Source organism: Marmota marmota, unplaced genomic scaffold (genome assembly GCF_001458135.2).
Source record: "Marmota marmota marmota unplaced genomic scaffold, marMar, whole genome shotgun sequence".
NCBI classification, from domain to species: domain Eukaryota; kingdom Metazoa; phylum Chordata; class Mammalia; order Rodentia; family Sciuridae; genus Marmota; species Marmota marmota.
In genome coordinates, this window is record NW_025999891.1 from 1,461,861 (window position 1) to 1,479,988 (window position 18,128).

An 18,128-nucleotide genomic window follows, 5' to 3' on the forward strand; every position below is an offset into this window, starting at 1 on the left:
TTACATATCAAGACCCATTTTATGTGTACTTGGGAAATTTCTTTAAATGCTTTATAAAAAAAAATTATTTCTAGGGCTGGGGTTGTGGCTCAAGTGGTAGAAGTGGTAGAGCTGTATCACTACTGGTAGGGTACTGGGTTTGATCCTCAGCACCACATAAAAATAAAATAAAGATATCGTGTATACACTAAAACTAAAAAATAAACATTAAAAAATTGTTTCTAGCCAGATATACACCTGTAATCCCAGTTACTCAGGAAGCTGAGGCAGGAGGATCACAAGTTCAAGGCCAGCCTGGGCAACATAGTGAGACTCTAAGCAACTTAGTGAGTCCCTGACTCAGAATTTTAAAAAATAAAAAGAGCTGAGAATGTGGTTAAATGCCCCTGGGTTCAATCCCTAGTACTAAATGAGATCCAGTACTAAATAGATAAGTAAATAAATAAAATAAAAAGGGCTTGGCACAGTGGTGCAAGTGGCTCAGAGACTGAGACAGGAGGATCACAAATTCAAAGCAAGCCTCAGCAACTTATTAAGGCCCTAACAACTTAGCAAGATCGTGTCTCAAAATTAAGAAATAAAAAAGGCTGGGGATATAGCTCAGTGGTTAAGCACCACTTGGTTCAATCCCCCAGTACCCAAAATTTAAAAAAAATAATAAAAATAAAAAGAATTAGGGGCATAGCTCAGTGTAAAGCACCCCTGGGTTCAATTCCCAGTACACCTCCCACCCCCGAAAAAAATCATATTTTTTAAATATCTTTTTAGATGTATAGACCTTTATTTTATTCATTTACTTATATGTGGTGCTGAGAATCGAACTCAGTGCCTCATACATGCTAGGCAAACGCTCTACCACTGAGCCACAGCCTCAGCCTCATAGTATGTTTTATTTAAAAGCTTGTGCTACTTTGGATCTTAGTTGCCTAGGCTGTCCTTGAACTTGAAATACTCCTGCCTCAGCCTCCTGAGTAGCTAGGATTACAGGCGTGCACCACTTGTACACTTGGCAAACCTTTTCCCTTACTAATTGTCTCAGGTATTTGTTATAGTAATGGAAAGTTGACTTAGACAACATGCTTCAGTGACTGTGGGTATGGGAGGTGCCCTCCAGGAGGGATTAGCAGTAGGACTAATACATAAAGACTCCCACAGCAGAAAATCAGTCCCTGCATTATACAACACAGATAACTAAAAATATTTATAAATGGTAATTTTCAGCAGAGTTTGAACAGAACCAGGCACTAAGTAGGAAATGTATCTTCATAGCTCAAAATTGGAAGCGGAACAAAGTAACAAAAGTTAAGGAGAAAGCTCTTTTATTGCAAAGTATACATTGAAACTAGGGGCATCCTTCATGTAATGTATAATCTGTCATCCCTCCTGGGGTTTTCTTCTAGGGTTCTAGAATGTTGAAGTGGAGCATTAAGTGCCCCTGGGGTCCAGAATTTTGCCTATGAAGAGAAGGGCTCCTGTGTCCGTGTCCCTCAGTACAAAGATGAAAGGTTGGTTAAGGTGATATTCCAGGGGGAAAGTGAGGTGGGCAGGCTGGAGGTCTGGGCTCGGGGTGGTTCCTGCCCCATCCTCATTCCACTCAAAACCAGCCTTGTGTTCCACTTGGGTAAGCTTGATAGGTTTGCCTGTGATCTTGGTGAAGTCTGGTGACTCAAACAAGGATTGCAGTTCTGCAAAGATAGAGATTCCCATTAAAACCCACCCATATCCAACACAACAGGATAAATCCTAAATCCTATATCCTGATTCTCAAAAAGGCAAGCAAGCTGGAATGGAGCCCTGCTTTTGATCTTCTGTGAATTATGTAGACCTCTGAGCAGGCTGAGGGGTAAGTGCTCCACCCCTGAGCACTTCAGCTTGGGGAAATCCCAGTCAAACAGGCTGCGGCTGTAGCTCAGTGGTAGAGCACTTGCCTGGCATGTGTAAGGCCCTGGGTTTGATCCTCAGCACCGCATATAAATAATAAACAAAGTAATGGCCCATTGACCGCTAAGAAATATTAAAAAGAAAAAAAAAAAAAAACAGGTCAAACAGACCTGTCTGGAGGGGCAGTATTCTGAGCTTCTATTACAGGACCTGTGATGGGGCTGAGGAATGAGTGACAGGAAAGCCAGTTCAGTCTTCCCCTCCAGAACTAGTAGAATGGAGGACATGTGAGAACATGTGCAGGGCCTTCCACAAAGGCCATAGAGCTCTTGAGTTCTGCTTAGCAAGGCAGAATGCTTGAAGATTTCATGCTACCCCACCCACCGAGAGCAAAGGGGTGTGGCAAACATACTCATCTCCTGTATGGACTTGGTAACTTCGCCTTCATAACTCAGCTTCAGCTTGGGGATGCTCAGGACTGCTTGGATAGTCTTCAGTTCTCGGTCTATGTCATGAATGAACTCAGAAGTGAGGCTCTCTTCTATCAAGGTCAAGTTCTGAGTCACTTTCAGGGGCAAGAAGAAGATGATACTCATGCTTCCGGATAAGGGCAGCTGGGCAATCTGAAACAACAGAGAGGAGGCATAAGGGTCAGCCCTTTACAGCCCAAGAGCTTAGGAATGGACATACACCAAGAGCTGTCTTCCTCTTTCTTCTGGTGGGGCCCAGGCCTTGTGTGTCCCGAGACCCTGATCTATGTAACAGTTGTCTCCTAGGTTGTTGTTTTCTGGCAGAAAGTCATCTCTGAATATTCCTTCAAAAAGTAGGCTTTGGGCCAGGTACATTGGCGCATGCCTATAATCCCAGTGGCTCAAGAAGCTGAGGCAGGAGGATCAAGAGTTCAAACCCATCTTCAGCAAAAGCAATTTAGTGAGACCCTGTCTCTCAATAAAATACAAAATAGGTCTGGGGATGTGGCTCAGTGGTTGAGTGCCCCTGAGTTCAATCCCCAGTTACCCACCCCCCCCAAAAAAAAAAAAAAAAAAAACAGGCTTTAGGGCTAGGGATGTGGCTCAGTGCTAGAGTGCTTGCCTCGTGTGCAAAAGATTGAAAGCAGCAAATTAGAATTATGTATATGGGCTATTAGCATCATGGTCAATGGACGGAGAAGTATTTCTTTTTGTTTATTTGTTTGACCTCATGTCCTGAGTTCAATCCCCAGTATTACAAAAAGAAAAAGAAAATAAAATGCACAGAAGAACACACCTATAATCCCATTAACTCAGGAGCCTGAGTAAAGCAAGAAAATCTCAAGTTCAAGGCCAGTCTGGGTAACTTAGCAAGACTTTTCTCAAAATAAAAAATAAAAAGGGCTGGAGATATAGCTCAGTGGTAGAATACTTCTGGGTTCAATCCCTAGTACTGAAAAATAAAAAATAATATGGGGTGATGGTGCTAGGGATATAGCTCAGTGCTTGCCTAGCATGTGCAAGGCCCTGGATTCAATCCCCAGTTCCATCAAAAAAAAAAAAAAAAAAAAAAAAGCCATACTCTTCTTAGCCTAATACCAACTGAAGTTATCTGTGGAAAGAATTTTCTGGTATAGTTCTAAAGAAGTAGAATTGAATTTCAGGTCTCTGTTTTCTCCCCACATCCACTTGCCAACATTAATTTATTGATTGATCATCTGTTCTGTGCAGATAATTGAACTAGAAATGGGAGTCTTGGACACAGCAATACAAAAGCAGCAATATCATAGAGTTTTTGACCAAAAATTGTTAACCTAAGGCCCACAGAAAAAAATAGTATCAGGGTCCCAAGAACCCCCTGGGATCTTACAGAAATGGGTTCATGTGCACAAGTGGCATTTATCCTGTAGTATTTCAGGCACTATTGTCCTAAAGACATCCATAGCCCAAAAAAGGGATAAGAACTACTGACAGAATTACAAGAAGTCTGGTATGCACGAAAGCCTTAGAAAGCCAGCAATGTGGAGTTTGTAACAGTTTGTGGAGTTTGTAACAGTTTGTGGAGTTTGGTTCTTAATTCTAAACACAAAAGTTCTCAAGAAAATATATCATTGGTATGAACATACTTTATATACAATCAGAGATATGAAAAATTGTGTTGCTTATGTGTAATAAGAATCGTAATGGGGAGCTGGGATTGTGGCTCAGTGGTAGAGCGCTGGCCTAGCATATGGGTTCGATCCTCAGCACCTCATAAAAATAAAAAAATAAAGTTATAAAAAAAAAGAATCGTAATGCATTCTGCTGTCATTTATTTAAAAAAATAAATAAATACAGTGGCTGGGGTTGTGGCTCAGTGGTAAAGCACTTACCTAGCATGTGTGAGGCACTGGGTTCGATCCTCAGCACCACATAAAAATAAATAAATAAAATAAAGGTTTTTAAAAAGTCATCCAACTTATTTAAAACTTATTTAATTTAAAATTATTTAAGGGCTGGGGGTGTGGCTCAAGCGGTAGCGCACTCGCCTGGCATGCGTGCGGCCCGGGTTCGATCCTCAGCACCACATACAAACAAAGATGTTGTGTCTGCCGATAACTAAAAAATAAATATTAAAAATAAAAAAAAATAAAATAAAATTATTTAAATTTAAAAATAAAATAAAAATACAAGCTTGGATTACACACAAAAAAAAAAAAAAGAAAGAAAGAAAAGGTATCAACATAGCTTATGGTAGAGAGTCCCAGGGAGTTCAATTCCCAATATCCCCCCAAAAAATGAAAAGACATCAATATTTGAGTGCCAAAATTTGAGGATCCATTTTTCATTACCTTAAACCTAATACCAAGTCCTGAGAGGATAAGTTTTTATAACTACCTCTCACCCAATTTTGAGAAGAAAGGTTTTCAGATGTATTTTGTTTTAGTTTTTGGTACTAGAGATTTAACTCAGGGTCACTTTACCCCTGATCTCCATCCCTAGCCCTTTTTATTTTTTTTATTTTGAGATAGGTCTCACTAAGTTTCTAAGACTGGCCTTAAAGTTGTGATCCTCCTGTCTCAGCCTCCTGAGTTGCTGGGATACAGGCATGCGCCACCACACCTGACTTGAGAGATGTTATTTACTTGCTCAAAGTCACACAGCTGGCCAAATTCAGATAGCTGTAGAATTTTAAAAGTATATCTTTCTGCTATACCATTCTGCCTCTCTAAGACCTCTCCCACCACCCTCCATTGACTTCACCCCTACAGACCTTGCAGTTGAGATCAGAATCCAAGCCATAGCGTAAAATGGCCTTAGAGTCTGACATCATGGGGACTCTCACAGTCCTTTCCTCATCCAAGTGGAAATCCTGCAGAGAAGTCTTTCTGGTGTCAAACTTTGTTACCCACTGCCCTGAAATGAAATGAACAGAGTATCCTGAGCCCCAGTGACCAGAAAGGCCATGGGATCACACTGTATCTCCAAAGCCCACTACTGAAAATTGCCCAAAGAAATCTTAGTCCTCAGTGGCTCTGTATTGACACCTGAGGGAATAGCTGCTCCATGTTGGCAGGTATTGTTTGGACCTCAGTATTTCCAGGACCCTCTGCAAGCAAATAGGTCCAGAAAACTCAGAAGCTAATAAGTTGATTTGAATGGATTACCAAGCTCCTTTGGTTTAATGTGGCTTTGAATATACTGGGTCTGTGACTACGACTCTCTCACTCCCTGGAGATCAATGCTTGAAATAGGAAGCCATCAGACTTTTCTCTAGGAATTTAGGGGTTCACTCTTGCTACTTACTACCTGATTAATGGTCATAAAGCATTTTAAGGGGAAGATCCCTCAAACCACTCTCTGCAAAGCCCTATCTGAATAGCACTGGCTTCAGAATGAGACCTGTGGAACAGTCTCTGGGTACGTCACCAATACCTAGAAAAATTTTGGTAGATAACTAACAATAGTTTACTGAGCACCTGTTGTGTTCCAGTTATAGCTGTAGGGGTGCTGAGAAGACATATAAAGTGTCTACGAAGTCAGCGTGTGACCTGCACATTAAAGATGAGAAACAGACTCAGAAACATTCTGAAACTTGTGCAGGGTCATGCAACTCATAAAGGCAGAGCCAGGATTTAAACCTGGTCTAACTCAAAAGCCAGAAATCTAACACAGTGCCCAACGCCAATCAGGCTTTTACACCACGTAGACACTTATCAGATACTTTCTGGGCACTTGGTAGATGACAAGCAGGCATACTTTAGGTACCTGCAGTTCTTATATCCTCCTCTAGCATTCTCCCTGGGTTTGTGTTGGGCAAGGTCTTTGACTTTGCCTCTTTCTCAGCCCCCTCTGACACCTGCCATCCACCCTTGGACAAAGAGAAGTGGAGAAACCCTCACCCTTAAAGTAAGCCACACCAAGAAGGAGGATGCTGACTTCACTGGGCACTTCCCTTGTGGACCTGGCAATTTTCCCTTTCATCTGGGCCTGTACCCAGTTGTTAATCTCCTGAAGGTCCACTCGAGGGTTGCCAGTCAGGATTCTGGGCCTGGTCCCATAGGCCTTCTCCAGTGGTGAGACAAAGCTGGATTTTATCCGCAGCTCTGAAAAGAGGTGGAACAGAGGTTAGTGTCCGAGAGCTGAGTCAGCGCCCTCTCTTTGAGAACATGCTGGGCTTAGGTTCTAGTTGACCACTCAGCAGGCTCCAGCTTCCTGCTCAGCATCTTCCCATGACTCCACAGGACCTCTGCCAGCTTCCCCAGGAACTGGACAGGGAGCAACAGATTTCACCTATTGCTGTTCTTCACGTTACTGCCTTCCCCGCACCCTCCCACTGAACCTACTTCCTCTTTCTGATCCTCTTTGGGCTCACAGATCCCTTCCTGCCCACCAGTGCCAGGCCTGGCCTGAGCACACGTGGTCTGTTGTTTAAGAGAAATTCCTGGCATAGAGCACAGAGCCCCTCAGGCTGGAAAGGCAACTGACTCTTCTCAAAGACAATCCGGGAAGCACTCTTGAGGTTCTTCTGGGGGGCGGTGACGGTGGCAAGGAGTTCCTTGTAGGTGCTGTGGATGTCCGGGTTGCTGATCAAGTCATAGTAGAGAGCCCGGTGGATGGTAGATTCTGTTCGCTGTTCCGCTCCTGCCAGAGAGACAAGCACAGGAGCCTTGATAACTGCCTGCCGGCTCAGTCAGGCCTCCGCCAAGACAGGGAGACTATATTCCTATTCTTTATTATTATTATTAATCTTTCTAGTTGTAGATGGACACAATGCCTTTATGAGGTGCTGAGGATCAAACCCAGTGCCTCATGCATGCAAGGCAAGTGCTCTACCACTGAGCCACCACCCCACCCCTATACTCCTATTCTGTTTTGTGTGCTGAAAGCCTAAATAAGCCAATACTGCAGACATTCTTGGTGGGCAAGGAATTTGAGGGCAATGGAAGCAAAGTAACTGCATGCTTAAAGATTTTCTTTGGGGCTGGGGATATGGCTCAAGCGGCAGCGCGCTCGCCTGGCATGCACAGGGCACTGGGTTCAATCCTCAGCACCACATCAAAATAAAATAAAGATGTTGTGTCCACTGAAAACTAAAAAATAAATATTAAAAAATTCTCTCTCGGGCTGGGGATGTGGCTTAAGCGGTAGCATGCTTGCCTGGCGTGCGTGCGGCCCGGGTTCGATCCTCAGCACCACATACAAACAAAGATGTTGTGTCCACCAAAAACTAAAAAATAAATATTAAAAATTCTCTCTCTCTCTCTCTCTCTCTCTCTCTCTCTCTCGCTCTCTCTCTCTCTCTTAAAAAAAAAAAGCAACAAATTCTTTAAAAATAAATAAATAAAAAATTCTCTCTCTCTCTCTCTAAAAAAAAAAAAAATCTTAGTGGCACCAACCTAGAGAGAGGTAAAGGTAGGGGTGAGGCAAAGTCCCTGCACTTCCATCACCAAACCAAACACTTTTTTTTTTTTTTTTTGGTAGTGGTTGGGATTGTTTTGTGGTTACCTATTCATCATTGCCCCCTGTGAACTCAGCTGTGACCCACTGAGGGTGAACTCAGGCAGTTAGATCCCACTGAGAGTGAACTCAGGCAGTTAGATCCCCAGGACCTGAGTGAATGGCTGACACATAGCACAGCTTTTTTAAGGAAGGGATGAATGAGCAGTAAGGTCATCGTGTCCATAAGTGGTGGGGATTGTGGGTGTGTAGCCCTCAAGCTCCCATGTATACAGACTAGTACCCTGCCAGGGCCACCTTCCCAACACCCCTTCCCCATCCTGGAGCCACACACACACAGACCCAGTGGGGGACTCCTCCCAGGTCCACCTGGGGCCTTTTGCAGCTGCTCACTCACCCAGTGAAAGGGCAGAGAGAGCAGTAGCCACACTGAGCGGGGACAGCAGTACGTTGGCCGTGGGACTCGCACTGGATTTCAAGCGATACAGGTCATAGCCAAAGTTGGAGACAGCTGCTGCCAGTTTGTTCACAGGTACTTTGAAGAAAGGGTCCTCCTCCTCCACTGGTTCCCCTGTGCTATCAGGAGCCAAGGAACCCTGATGGGTGACAGGAAGTCCTGGATTAGAGGATGAGGACTAGTAGAGACACACAGTGAATAATGTCTCCTGTGGCTTTGGGTGGGGTTTTTATTCTGGCCCCTTATTATATTTAGTCTTAAGAATTGGGATGAGTTTGCTCCATGGTAAGCATGAGCTCTCTGCTGGGGAGAAATTGCCCAGAAGAGAAATTGTCTGGCCAGGTTTAAACACTTGTGACCTGTGAGCTGCAAGCCTGACACACTTTTTTCAAAATGGCACTTGGGCTTGGTGGCACACAGCTCTAATCCCAACCACTCGGGAGGTTAAGCCAGGAGGATTATAAATTTGAAGGCAGCCTGGAAAACTTAATGAGACCCTGTCTCAGAGTAAAAAATAAAAAAGTGTTGGGGCTGCAGCTTGGTGATAGAGTGCTTGCCTAATAAATGAAAGGCTCTGGGTTTGATTCCCCACCTCCAAAAAAGGCAAGGAACTCTCCTCCCCACTCCCCAAGAAACCCTATACTCAGGCCACACCAGGCTCCCATCTGCTCACCCTTGCTGACTGCTCCCAAGTCTCTGCCTCCCTGTCTTTCATGACCAGATGTCTTTTCCTCCATCACAAATTTTCCCTGACCACCCCTATCTAAAGGGCACTTCTGGTTTTCTGATCGTTTTGCAGCATCTGCTGCCACTTACTTATTAGCTACCTACCATTTCTTCTTCTTTTTTTTCCCTCCTTTCTTCTTTTAGCAATGCTGGGGATAGAACCCAGGGCCTCACACATGCTAGGCAAGCACTCTACCACTGAGCTACACCCAAAACTACCTTTTCTAGTTCTTTTTAACTAATTTCAATTCATACTGGTTGATATATGTATCTGATACCAAAAAAAAAAAACTAATATCTCAAAAGAATTTGAGTTCCTTGAAAGCAAGAATAAATTCTTTTACATTTCTACCCATCCCCAGCAGCTTCAGAGTAGGTGTTCAGTAGGTAAGAAATAAATGAAAGGCCACAATGGCCCTGTAAGGAAACAGAGACTGAGGTAAGAGTCACTTGTCTAAGGTCACCAAGCCAGAATTCAAACTCAGAATCCATGACAAAGTCCAGGGCTCCTAGCTGCCTTGTCTGACGTGTGACACAGCCACCTTACACACTGTCATATAGCAGAGGCTTTCCTCCAAGTGCCTGTATCTACCTTTGCAACCCTACTGTGCCCTCTGGCCAGGAGAGAGGTCCATCTGCGCTCATTTATCCTTTGCTGTGCCCCTGGTCAGCATGGGAACAAATACTCAAGAACATCACCCACTCGATGAACCCCACAAGTAGTACATGTAAATGAGGAAAGATCTTGACAGAAGGGGCACCTTGGACTTGTTCAAGTGCTTTTGGATTTTCACTGTTTGGGATCTTGTTTCTGTCCCCACTCTATCCCTTGAAAGACAAGGCAAGACATTTTCTCTGTTTTGCTGCTGAAGAAACCAATGCCCTCGAGGAATAAAGGCCAGAGCCTGGCTTAGAACCCAAGTGCCAGCTCCCTGTCCTATCTCCCATGCCGCCTGTTAAGGAGGGGCTGGGACAGTGGATGCCCCCACCTGCCCTCCCATCCCCACTGACCTCGGAGCTACCAGCGACATTCTGGCAGCTGCTGTACCCAAGCAGGGCTCCAGTCCAGAGCAGTAGCACAAGAACCTGCATCCTGGACCTGGAAGAGATAGAGAGGAACAGGCCACTCCCCTAGCCCACCACCCAGGGCAGAACGGGGGATGAGCAAGGGAAATAACTTCCCAGCCTAGAAATGGATCCTCAGCCTGAGGATGACTGCCTTCCAGCAGGGTCCTCCCCATCCTGTGCCTGCCTCTCACCCACTGTCCCCCAGGAGCTGTGCCCTTATCCCATGCTGTCTGTCCCAGGACCCACCTTAAACCTAAAACTCCAGAGCTGTAAAGACCCAGCAGTGGGCTCCTCTGCATGGAGTATGACCTTGCACAAATGTATGAGGCTTTTCCCTGGAGGCACCCCGCCAGCTCATTTGATAGGATTCGGACCCTTTTTCCCAAAGCAGTGGGGGCAGAACCAAGTCTCTGTAGAATCACTTGAATATCAAGAATGGGAGCATCTGGTCCAGCCCACACAAGTTCTCAAACCCTTCTTGAATTCCTCTGGCCTGAAACCCGTGGCCTAAGGGAGTTCATTCCCTTCTCATTTCCATTTCAAGAGATCTTCCCCTCATGGTTAGCAATGCAGGGTCGAGGGTCAGACTGCCTAGGTTCAAATCTTGATTCTGGAAGTTAATTGCTTCTAAAAAAAATAATTTTTTTCCTTGCAAAATGTAAATCAACTGGGCACTGTGGCACACACCTGTAATCCCTACTACTTAGGAGGCTGAGGCAGGAGGATTATAAATTCGGGCAGCCTGGGCAATTTAGTTAGAACTGGTCTCAAAACAATAAATAAATAAATAAATAAATGGGCTGAGGATGTGGCTCTGTGGTAGAACACTTGCCTAGCAAGGCCCCTGGTTTCAATCCCTAGTATTACAATAAATGAATAAAGTACTTACCTATTGTTATGAGAATTAAAAATTAGACAATGTCTTAGCAGCACTTACAATTAGAGATTGGTAGGCACCCAGGGCTGAATGTGTCCCCCTTCAACCAGAATCCTATGGCTTCATGGCTCCCATGTAAAGCCATACCCCCACCCCATCCCAGCCCAGCTCAAAATTAGCTCTTAAACTCCTTCTTTCCTTCAGGTTAAAGCTTCCTACTTCTTGGTAAGACCACCCACATTTTTTTCATCTTCCCCAGCAGAAGCCCCTCTGTCCAGCCTCTGGTCTGGCAGCTGGACCACAAGGGACAACTCAAATCTGGGTCTAGGGCTCTCTATTCTCCTGTATTCACCTCATCTCTGCACTCCCCTGGAGTCAGGATCTAGGGATGGGAGGGGATAAAGGCAGCTGGGGGGAGGTCACAGATATAATCTTCCAAGAGGCATTCTATTTATTTATTTACTTACTTATTATGTATTGGTATTGGGGATTGAAGCCAGGGGTGCTTTACCACTGAGCTACATCCCCAATCCTTTTTGTATTTTATTTTGAGAAAGTAACCTGCTAAATTGCTGAGGCTGGGCTCGAACTTGCAATCCTCCTGCCTCAATCTCCCTAGTTGCTGGGATTATAGGCGTGTCGCATCATGCCCAACTCCAGAAGGTCTTCTAGCTACAAAGTCAGTAGCCAGGACCATTGGCTGCTCCTTGGTCTCCCTCCATCTGTCTATCCTGCAACATACGTACCCTGAGGCTCTATCTTCATCCTTTTACACACACACACACACACACACACACACCAATTTTTCTGTCTTCCCAGAGCAAATTGGATCAGAAAAGTTAAGAGTGCAGTGTGTGATTGTTAGCTAAAGTCCTTAAAATTAAATCTGATAATCCACCAGACAACACTGTAGTACATGAAAGGCAACAAAAGAAACTGTCTCTGAGTTTGCTCAGCTTAAGGCAGGACGCCTGGCAGGAACCACCCTCAGCTTTCTAAGCCCTCCTTTCCCGCTGCTCTGAGTGAGAGTTCCAGGGAGCCCTGTGTTCTCAGCCAGCTGCTCTTCCACTTGGCTGCCCTGCTGCTCAGGGAGGAACCATCCATTGAGACTACAGGAAAAGCTTTCTGAGGCACAGGACAGAGACCTCAACGCCATCCACTATTGCAATTGCTCTCCAACCAGCAGACCCCACCCTGCGCTGTCAGGAGCCTCCCTTGCCTGAGCCTCAAGAGACTGGTTTATTGGAGACTGAAAATTCAGTGAGATGCAGGGGGAGGCGAGACTAGAGGGAAAGCTGTCTGCTTGGGGTTCCTCTTGCAGCAGTAGGAAATGGAAAGAAAAGGGAGGAGACAGGGTCACCCTGGCAGAGTACATAAGGAAGCAATTCTGATGCACTTGAAAAGAGGACCTTCTTGAGTCCCTACAGAGTCCAAGTGCCCGATTATGTGATAGAGAATTGTCACCAAATGGGTAGGCTGAGGACAGAAGATGAGGTGAGAGAACCTGTCAGGGGAAGGTACAGGGGTCCAAAGCCAGCCCCAGAGCTAGATGCAGGGATAGGTAGTGTAAGTGGCATGTCTTTGAATCTGCCACCTCAAGCCATAGGGATTAAAGAAGTGGAGAGATTAAAGCCACCTACCAGGGGACTGAGAGGGCAGAAATTAAGGGTCTGTAAGGGGTATCCCTCAGAGCACATGCAAGGCCCTGTGAAAGATGACTGTTGTGTGGGCTGGGGCAGGCAACCATTGGCTGGCCAGGGGCACAGAGACAATGATGCCATCCTGGCCAAAGGGCAGTACTGGAGTCAGACTCCTGGCCTACAGGGTGGGGAGGGCATGGGAAGGAGGTGAATATGATCCCTGCTGCCCAAGATCAGCCTTCCTTTCTGCCACAAATCAAGAGGCACAGGAACTGTGATGACTTCAAGCTGAGAGGATAAATTTAAGCCAGTACATGTGTTTCAGATTAAACCCAGTTGTGAGACAAACACCATTGCTCCTCCTCCACCTCCTCCCAGAACCACACAGCCTTTAAGCCACATGGCCATAGTGCAAGGAAGGGCACCTCCCTCTCCCCTGGCTCTGGAAACAAGGGTTTCTAGGGGTCTCCTCTGACCCACCCATGGTGTCACCACCAGTCCCCAGGCAAGGTTTTTTCCTGAAATCTTGAAACCTAAATGAGTCAGGGCAAGTTGCCCCAGAGTAGCACCTCTCCACACCCCAGAAGGACCAGCCCTGGGTCCCCACCCCAGCCCAGCCCCAAGGGGTCTGAAATCCTGGTGGACAGACCTAGACCAAACAAAGATGGGGTTTGGGGAAGCCTGCAGCTTTTCTTTGGCTCAGACCAAGCCTTCCCAGCTGTGGCTTACCCCAGGGAATGTGAAGGATGGGCTGGGAAAGCTAAGCCCCAAACCCCTTGCACTGGTGGAGCTAAACAGTGGTTGTTGTTTGCAAAAGGCCATGACCTCATGTGACTCCCAGCCTTTACTCACAAATCATGTGGCCAAAGAGAATTGTGGGGACAGAACAGAGGGACCCTGCCGTATTCCATCCCAGTCCTCAGCAGGACAGCTGCCTGGTGGCACTGGGAAACTACCTTTGAAATCAGCACCAGTTGGTTTTGGAAAAGTGTCAGGGAGCTGAGTGAGCGGAAGCCAGGCTGGGCTGCTGGAGGGACACCTTCCCCACTGCCCCTGGCAGAGGCAGCTCCCTGAGAGTGTCCTTCCCTTTTGGGTGCTGCTCAGACCTGACTCAGAACTTCCCCATCACACCCCCCCACTCCATTGTCCCCACTCACTCCATTCAAAAGTCCTTCCAGTGTCTTCTATAGCGGTGGGGGTTTGGGGGTAACTGGCTCCGGGTCTTCTGTCTCCCATTCCCTCTGCCCTCTCCCATCCACTCAGCCTGATGGCCAAGTTTCAGGGCACACTGCCTCGCCACCTCCTCCTCTTTGCACCCCTCTTTTCTGCTCCCTGGGGTACCCCAGCCTCTTGCAGTCCCCTGGGCCCAGGGGAACCTCTCCCAACCTCCCCTGATGCACAGACACAGACAGGACAGGAGCGGCTTTACCTGAGTTTTGCTGCAGCTCCACTCCCAGCCAGGAACCTCTCAGAAGCACACAGAGGGGCTCCAGCAAGCTGCCTTTCAACCCAGCGTCCTGCAGGCTTCAGATTACAGCTACTCCTTTCTTAAAGCGACCTGCACTCATTTTGGATTCCGTGATTGCATCATTGTTTGGTGTTAACTTTAACCCACTGCTGTTTCCTTCCACCCCCCAGCCCCAAGACCCACACTCGCATACCTCCTCCACCAGATCTTCCTTGTGCCGAGGCCCCCATCTTCTTTGCTGCTTCCTGGGACTCTCTGCAAAATAGTCAACCCCAGAAGGCACCTTGGCTACCTTGGAGGACTAGACAGAACATGAGTATTTTTCAGCAGGAGTGGGAAGAGAGCAGGTAGAGGAAACACTGGCCCAGCATGGGGATTAGGGCTACTGCTGGTCATTGACTCTGGTGCTAACTGGCATCTGGGGCAAGATAACTTTCATGGCTCTTCCTTCTCCTTGGCTGAAAAACAAAGAGATAAAAACAGAACTTTTCAGATCTGAAATTCTATGATTTCTCAAGTTCAAAAATGGAAATGGGGCAAATATCTGACCATTGGAAGAAATGAGAAATACTGTACACATCAGTGCCAAGAGGAGGCCTATAACAGAGGCTGCCTGGAGTGGAGACCACTTGTGCCCAGCTTGCTGTGGTATTTATTTATTTATTTATTTATTTATGTGGTGCCAGGGATTGAACATAAGAATATTCAACCACTGAGCCACATCCCCAGCCCCCTCCCTTTTTAAGTATTTTTAGTTATAGATGGACACAATACCCTTATTTTGTTTATTGTTTTGTGCGGTGCTGAGGATTGAACCCAGTGCCTCACATGTGCTAGGCAAGTGCTCTACCACTGAGCCATAACCCCAGCCCTTTTTATTTTTTGAGACAAGATCTAAGTTGCTGAGGCTAGCTTAGAGCTTGAAATCCTCCTGCCTCAGCCTCCAGGAATTACAGGTATGTGCCCGTACACCCAGCTCTCACCCATGGTATTTAGGAGCTTATACTGTGGTTGTGAAACTAAAAGATCAACATAAGAAATGATTAGATTACAGGTTGAGTATCCCTTATTTAAAATGTTTAGGATCCGAAGTATTTCTGGATTTCCAATTTTTTCAGATTTTAGAATATTTTCATTTAGGTGATGATAAATCTTGGGGATGAAACTGAAGCCTATGTGCGTGGGCTCTCTCTCATCCAGCGAGGAGGTCCAGGGAACAGGGTAGAGAAGAGTGTGGCTGCGGAGTCGCTAATCAAGACCTCTGGAGACCAAGCAGGAAGCAGGTCTGATTTTATTGCACAGTTACCATGTATATATACTGAGGCAGTAGCTAAGCAGATTACAGGCAGCCACCAATGCAATTTCTGCTAACTGTCCTTGCAGTGACCAGTCGAGGAGTGAGCATAGGGACTGTAACACATGGCCTCATGCCTAGGGCTGTGCCTACGGGGTAAGCAGTTTGCCACTCACACGCCTAGCACTTGTCCCCACACCTATATACAAAATTCATTTATGTTTCTTATACACCTTATACACATAGCTTGGAGGTAATTTTATACAATATTATTAATAATTTTGTGCATGGAACAAAATTTGTGTACATTGACCCATCAGTCTTGTGGCATCATATCAGCACCAAAGAATTCTGAATTTTGGAGCATTTTAGATTTCAGATATTCGGATGCTCAGCCTATATAACAAATTATTTTCTAAGTGGATATGAGTCCTAGAATGAGAAAGTCCAATAGTTATTCAAAGAAGGAGATATCAAAGAAGGAAAGGGGAGTACTCTTTGATATTAAGTTCATAAAAGAGAAAACTGCTGGGTACTATAATGAGTGCCTATAATTCCAGCACTAAGGAGGCTGAGGCAGAAGGATCCAAAGTTTGGAGCCAGCCTAGGCAACTTAGAGAAACCCTGTCTCAAAACACAAATAAAAGGGGCTGTAGCTGTAGCTCAGTGGTAGAGTGCTTGCCTAGCATGCTTGAGGCCCTGGGTTGGATCCTCAGCACCACATAAAAATAAACAAATAAAATAAAGGCACCTGTCCATCTATAACTACCAAAAAAATTTTTAAAAAACCCACAAACAAAGGGGCAGGGATGTAGCTCAGTGGGAAAGCACCCTGGGTTCAATCCCAATACCAAAAGAGGGAGTGGCTGAACTCCAGCTGTAGCTCAATGGTAGAACACTCCCTGGATTCAAGAAAAAAGAGAGAGAGAAAAAAAAAAAAAAACTTACAGGAATCTATGTGTATTCTCATATAAAGACCTAGGGAGCAGAGCTGGAGTCCCTGTACCACTTTCTAGTGGGCAAGTTTCAGCTTTATAGAAAAAAGTGTGCCAACAGTCAGAGTTCAGTCTCTTCCAACAAAAATTTGTAGAGCACCTCTAGCAAATCACCATGCTACAGACTCAGTGGAGGAGTATTTAAAAAAAAAAAAATTTTTTTTTTGTAGTTGTAGATGGACAGAATACCTTTATTTTATTTGTTTATTTTTATGTGGTGCTGAGGATCCAACCCAGTGCCTTACGCACGCTAACCAAGGGCTCTACCACTGAGCCCCAGCCCCTGCCCACAGTGGAGGAGTGTTGTAGAGGAATGAGACTCAGGGCCCACCCTCTAGAAACTCACTGCACAGTGAAAATAGATTGTTCCTACGTAATGTGGCACATTCTACACAGCCATCTTTACAGCTGCACCATCTACTAACAGTGCCTACTAGCCACCTGTGCCTTGCTTTAATGTAAAGTGAATGTGAAATTTCAGATATTTTATATGAGAAAAACGTATCTCCAACATTTCACATTAGTTACATATATTAGGCTAAATAAAATATATTATTAAAATTTACTTTTTTGTGTGGTTCTGGGGATTGAACCCAGGGTCTCATGCATACTATACAAGTGCTGTACCACTGAACTATATCCTATTTACTTTTTTTTTTTTTTTTTTTTTTTTTGTGGTGCCAGGGATTGAACCCAGGGCCTTGTGCATGTGAGGCAAGCACTCTACCAACTGAGCTATATCCCCATTTTTTTTTTTTTTAGACTGGGAATTGAACCCAGAGCTACCTTACTACTGAGCTATAACTGCAGTCCTTTTTTTTTTTTTTCCTAAATATTTTTTAGTTGTCGATGGACCTTTATTTTATTTATTTGTGTGTGGGGCTGAGAATCAAACCCAGTGCTTTCCACATACTAGGCAAGTACACTACCACCGAGCCACAACCCCAGCCCCATGCAGTCCTTTTTAAAAATTTATTCTTTATTTTAAAACAGGGTCTTGATAAATTGCTAAGACTGGCCTCGAACTTGTGATCCTCTTGCCTCAGCTTCCCCAATCACTGAGGTTACAGGCATGCGCCACCGCACCCAGCTCTATTTACTTAATTTTGAACAGGCTTTTTGTTTACATGATTTAAAACTCAAAGGCAGTAAAAGCTATACCAAGAGCTGGGGTTGTGGCTCAGTGGTAGAGCATTTGCCTAGCATGCATGAGGCACTGGGTTCAATCCCCAACACCACATAAAAATAAATAAATAAACAAACAAACAAAATAAAGGTATTTTAAAAAAAAGTTATACAGAGCTGGGTGCAGTGGCACACTCTTGTATTCCCACCAACTTGGAGGCTGAGGCAGTAAAATCTCAAATTCAAGGCCAGCTTCAGAAATTTAACAAGCCTCCTTATCAAAATAAAAATTAAAAAGAGCTCAATAGTAAAGCACCCCTGGATTCAATCCCCAGTACCATAAAAACAAATAGAAAATTCTATTTTACACTCATTGGATTGGCAGAATTAAACATGTGACAATGTCAAGTATTAGCGGAGAGGTGGATAACTAGGATCTCTTATGCCCAACCAGTATATTTTTTGTTTTGTTTTGTTTTGCAGTACTGGAGATTGATTGAACCCTGGGGCACTCTACCATTAAGCGACATCCCCAGCCCTTTCTTTTAAATTTTTTTTTAATTTTTTAGTTTTCAAAATATTTAGTTATTATTTATTTTGGTACTGAGGATTGAACCAAGAAGCATTTAACCACTGAGCCACATCCCCCAAACCCTTTTTTTTTCTTTTTTTTTTTTTTTTTTTTTTT

General features: G+C 44.9%; 1 protein-coding gene across 1 annotated transcript; it reads right to left on the reverse strand.

The window, feature by feature from the left end:
• Positions 1 to 1,302: 1,302 nt before the first annotated feature.
• On the reverse strand, positions 1,303 to 14,123 carry Serpinf1 (serpin family F member 1). Its single transcript, XM_015501007.2, has 8 exons — positions 13,988 to 14,123; positions 9,985 to 10,072; positions 8,188 to 8,386; positions 6,819 to 6,974; positions 6,233 to 6,436; positions 5,104 to 5,246; positions 2,294 to 2,504; positions 1,303 to 1,685 (listed from the first exon to the last, which is right to left on the reverse strand). Exons 2-8 carry the CDS (start codon positions 10,063 to 10,065, stop codon positions 1,426 to 1,428), a joined length of 1,254 nt encoding a protein of 417 aa, XP_015356493.1. The 5' UTR covers positions 10,066 to 10,072; positions 13,988 to 14,123; the 3' UTR covers positions 1,303 to 1,425.
• Between the last annotated feature and the right edge of the window lie 4,005 nt (positions 14,124 to 18,128).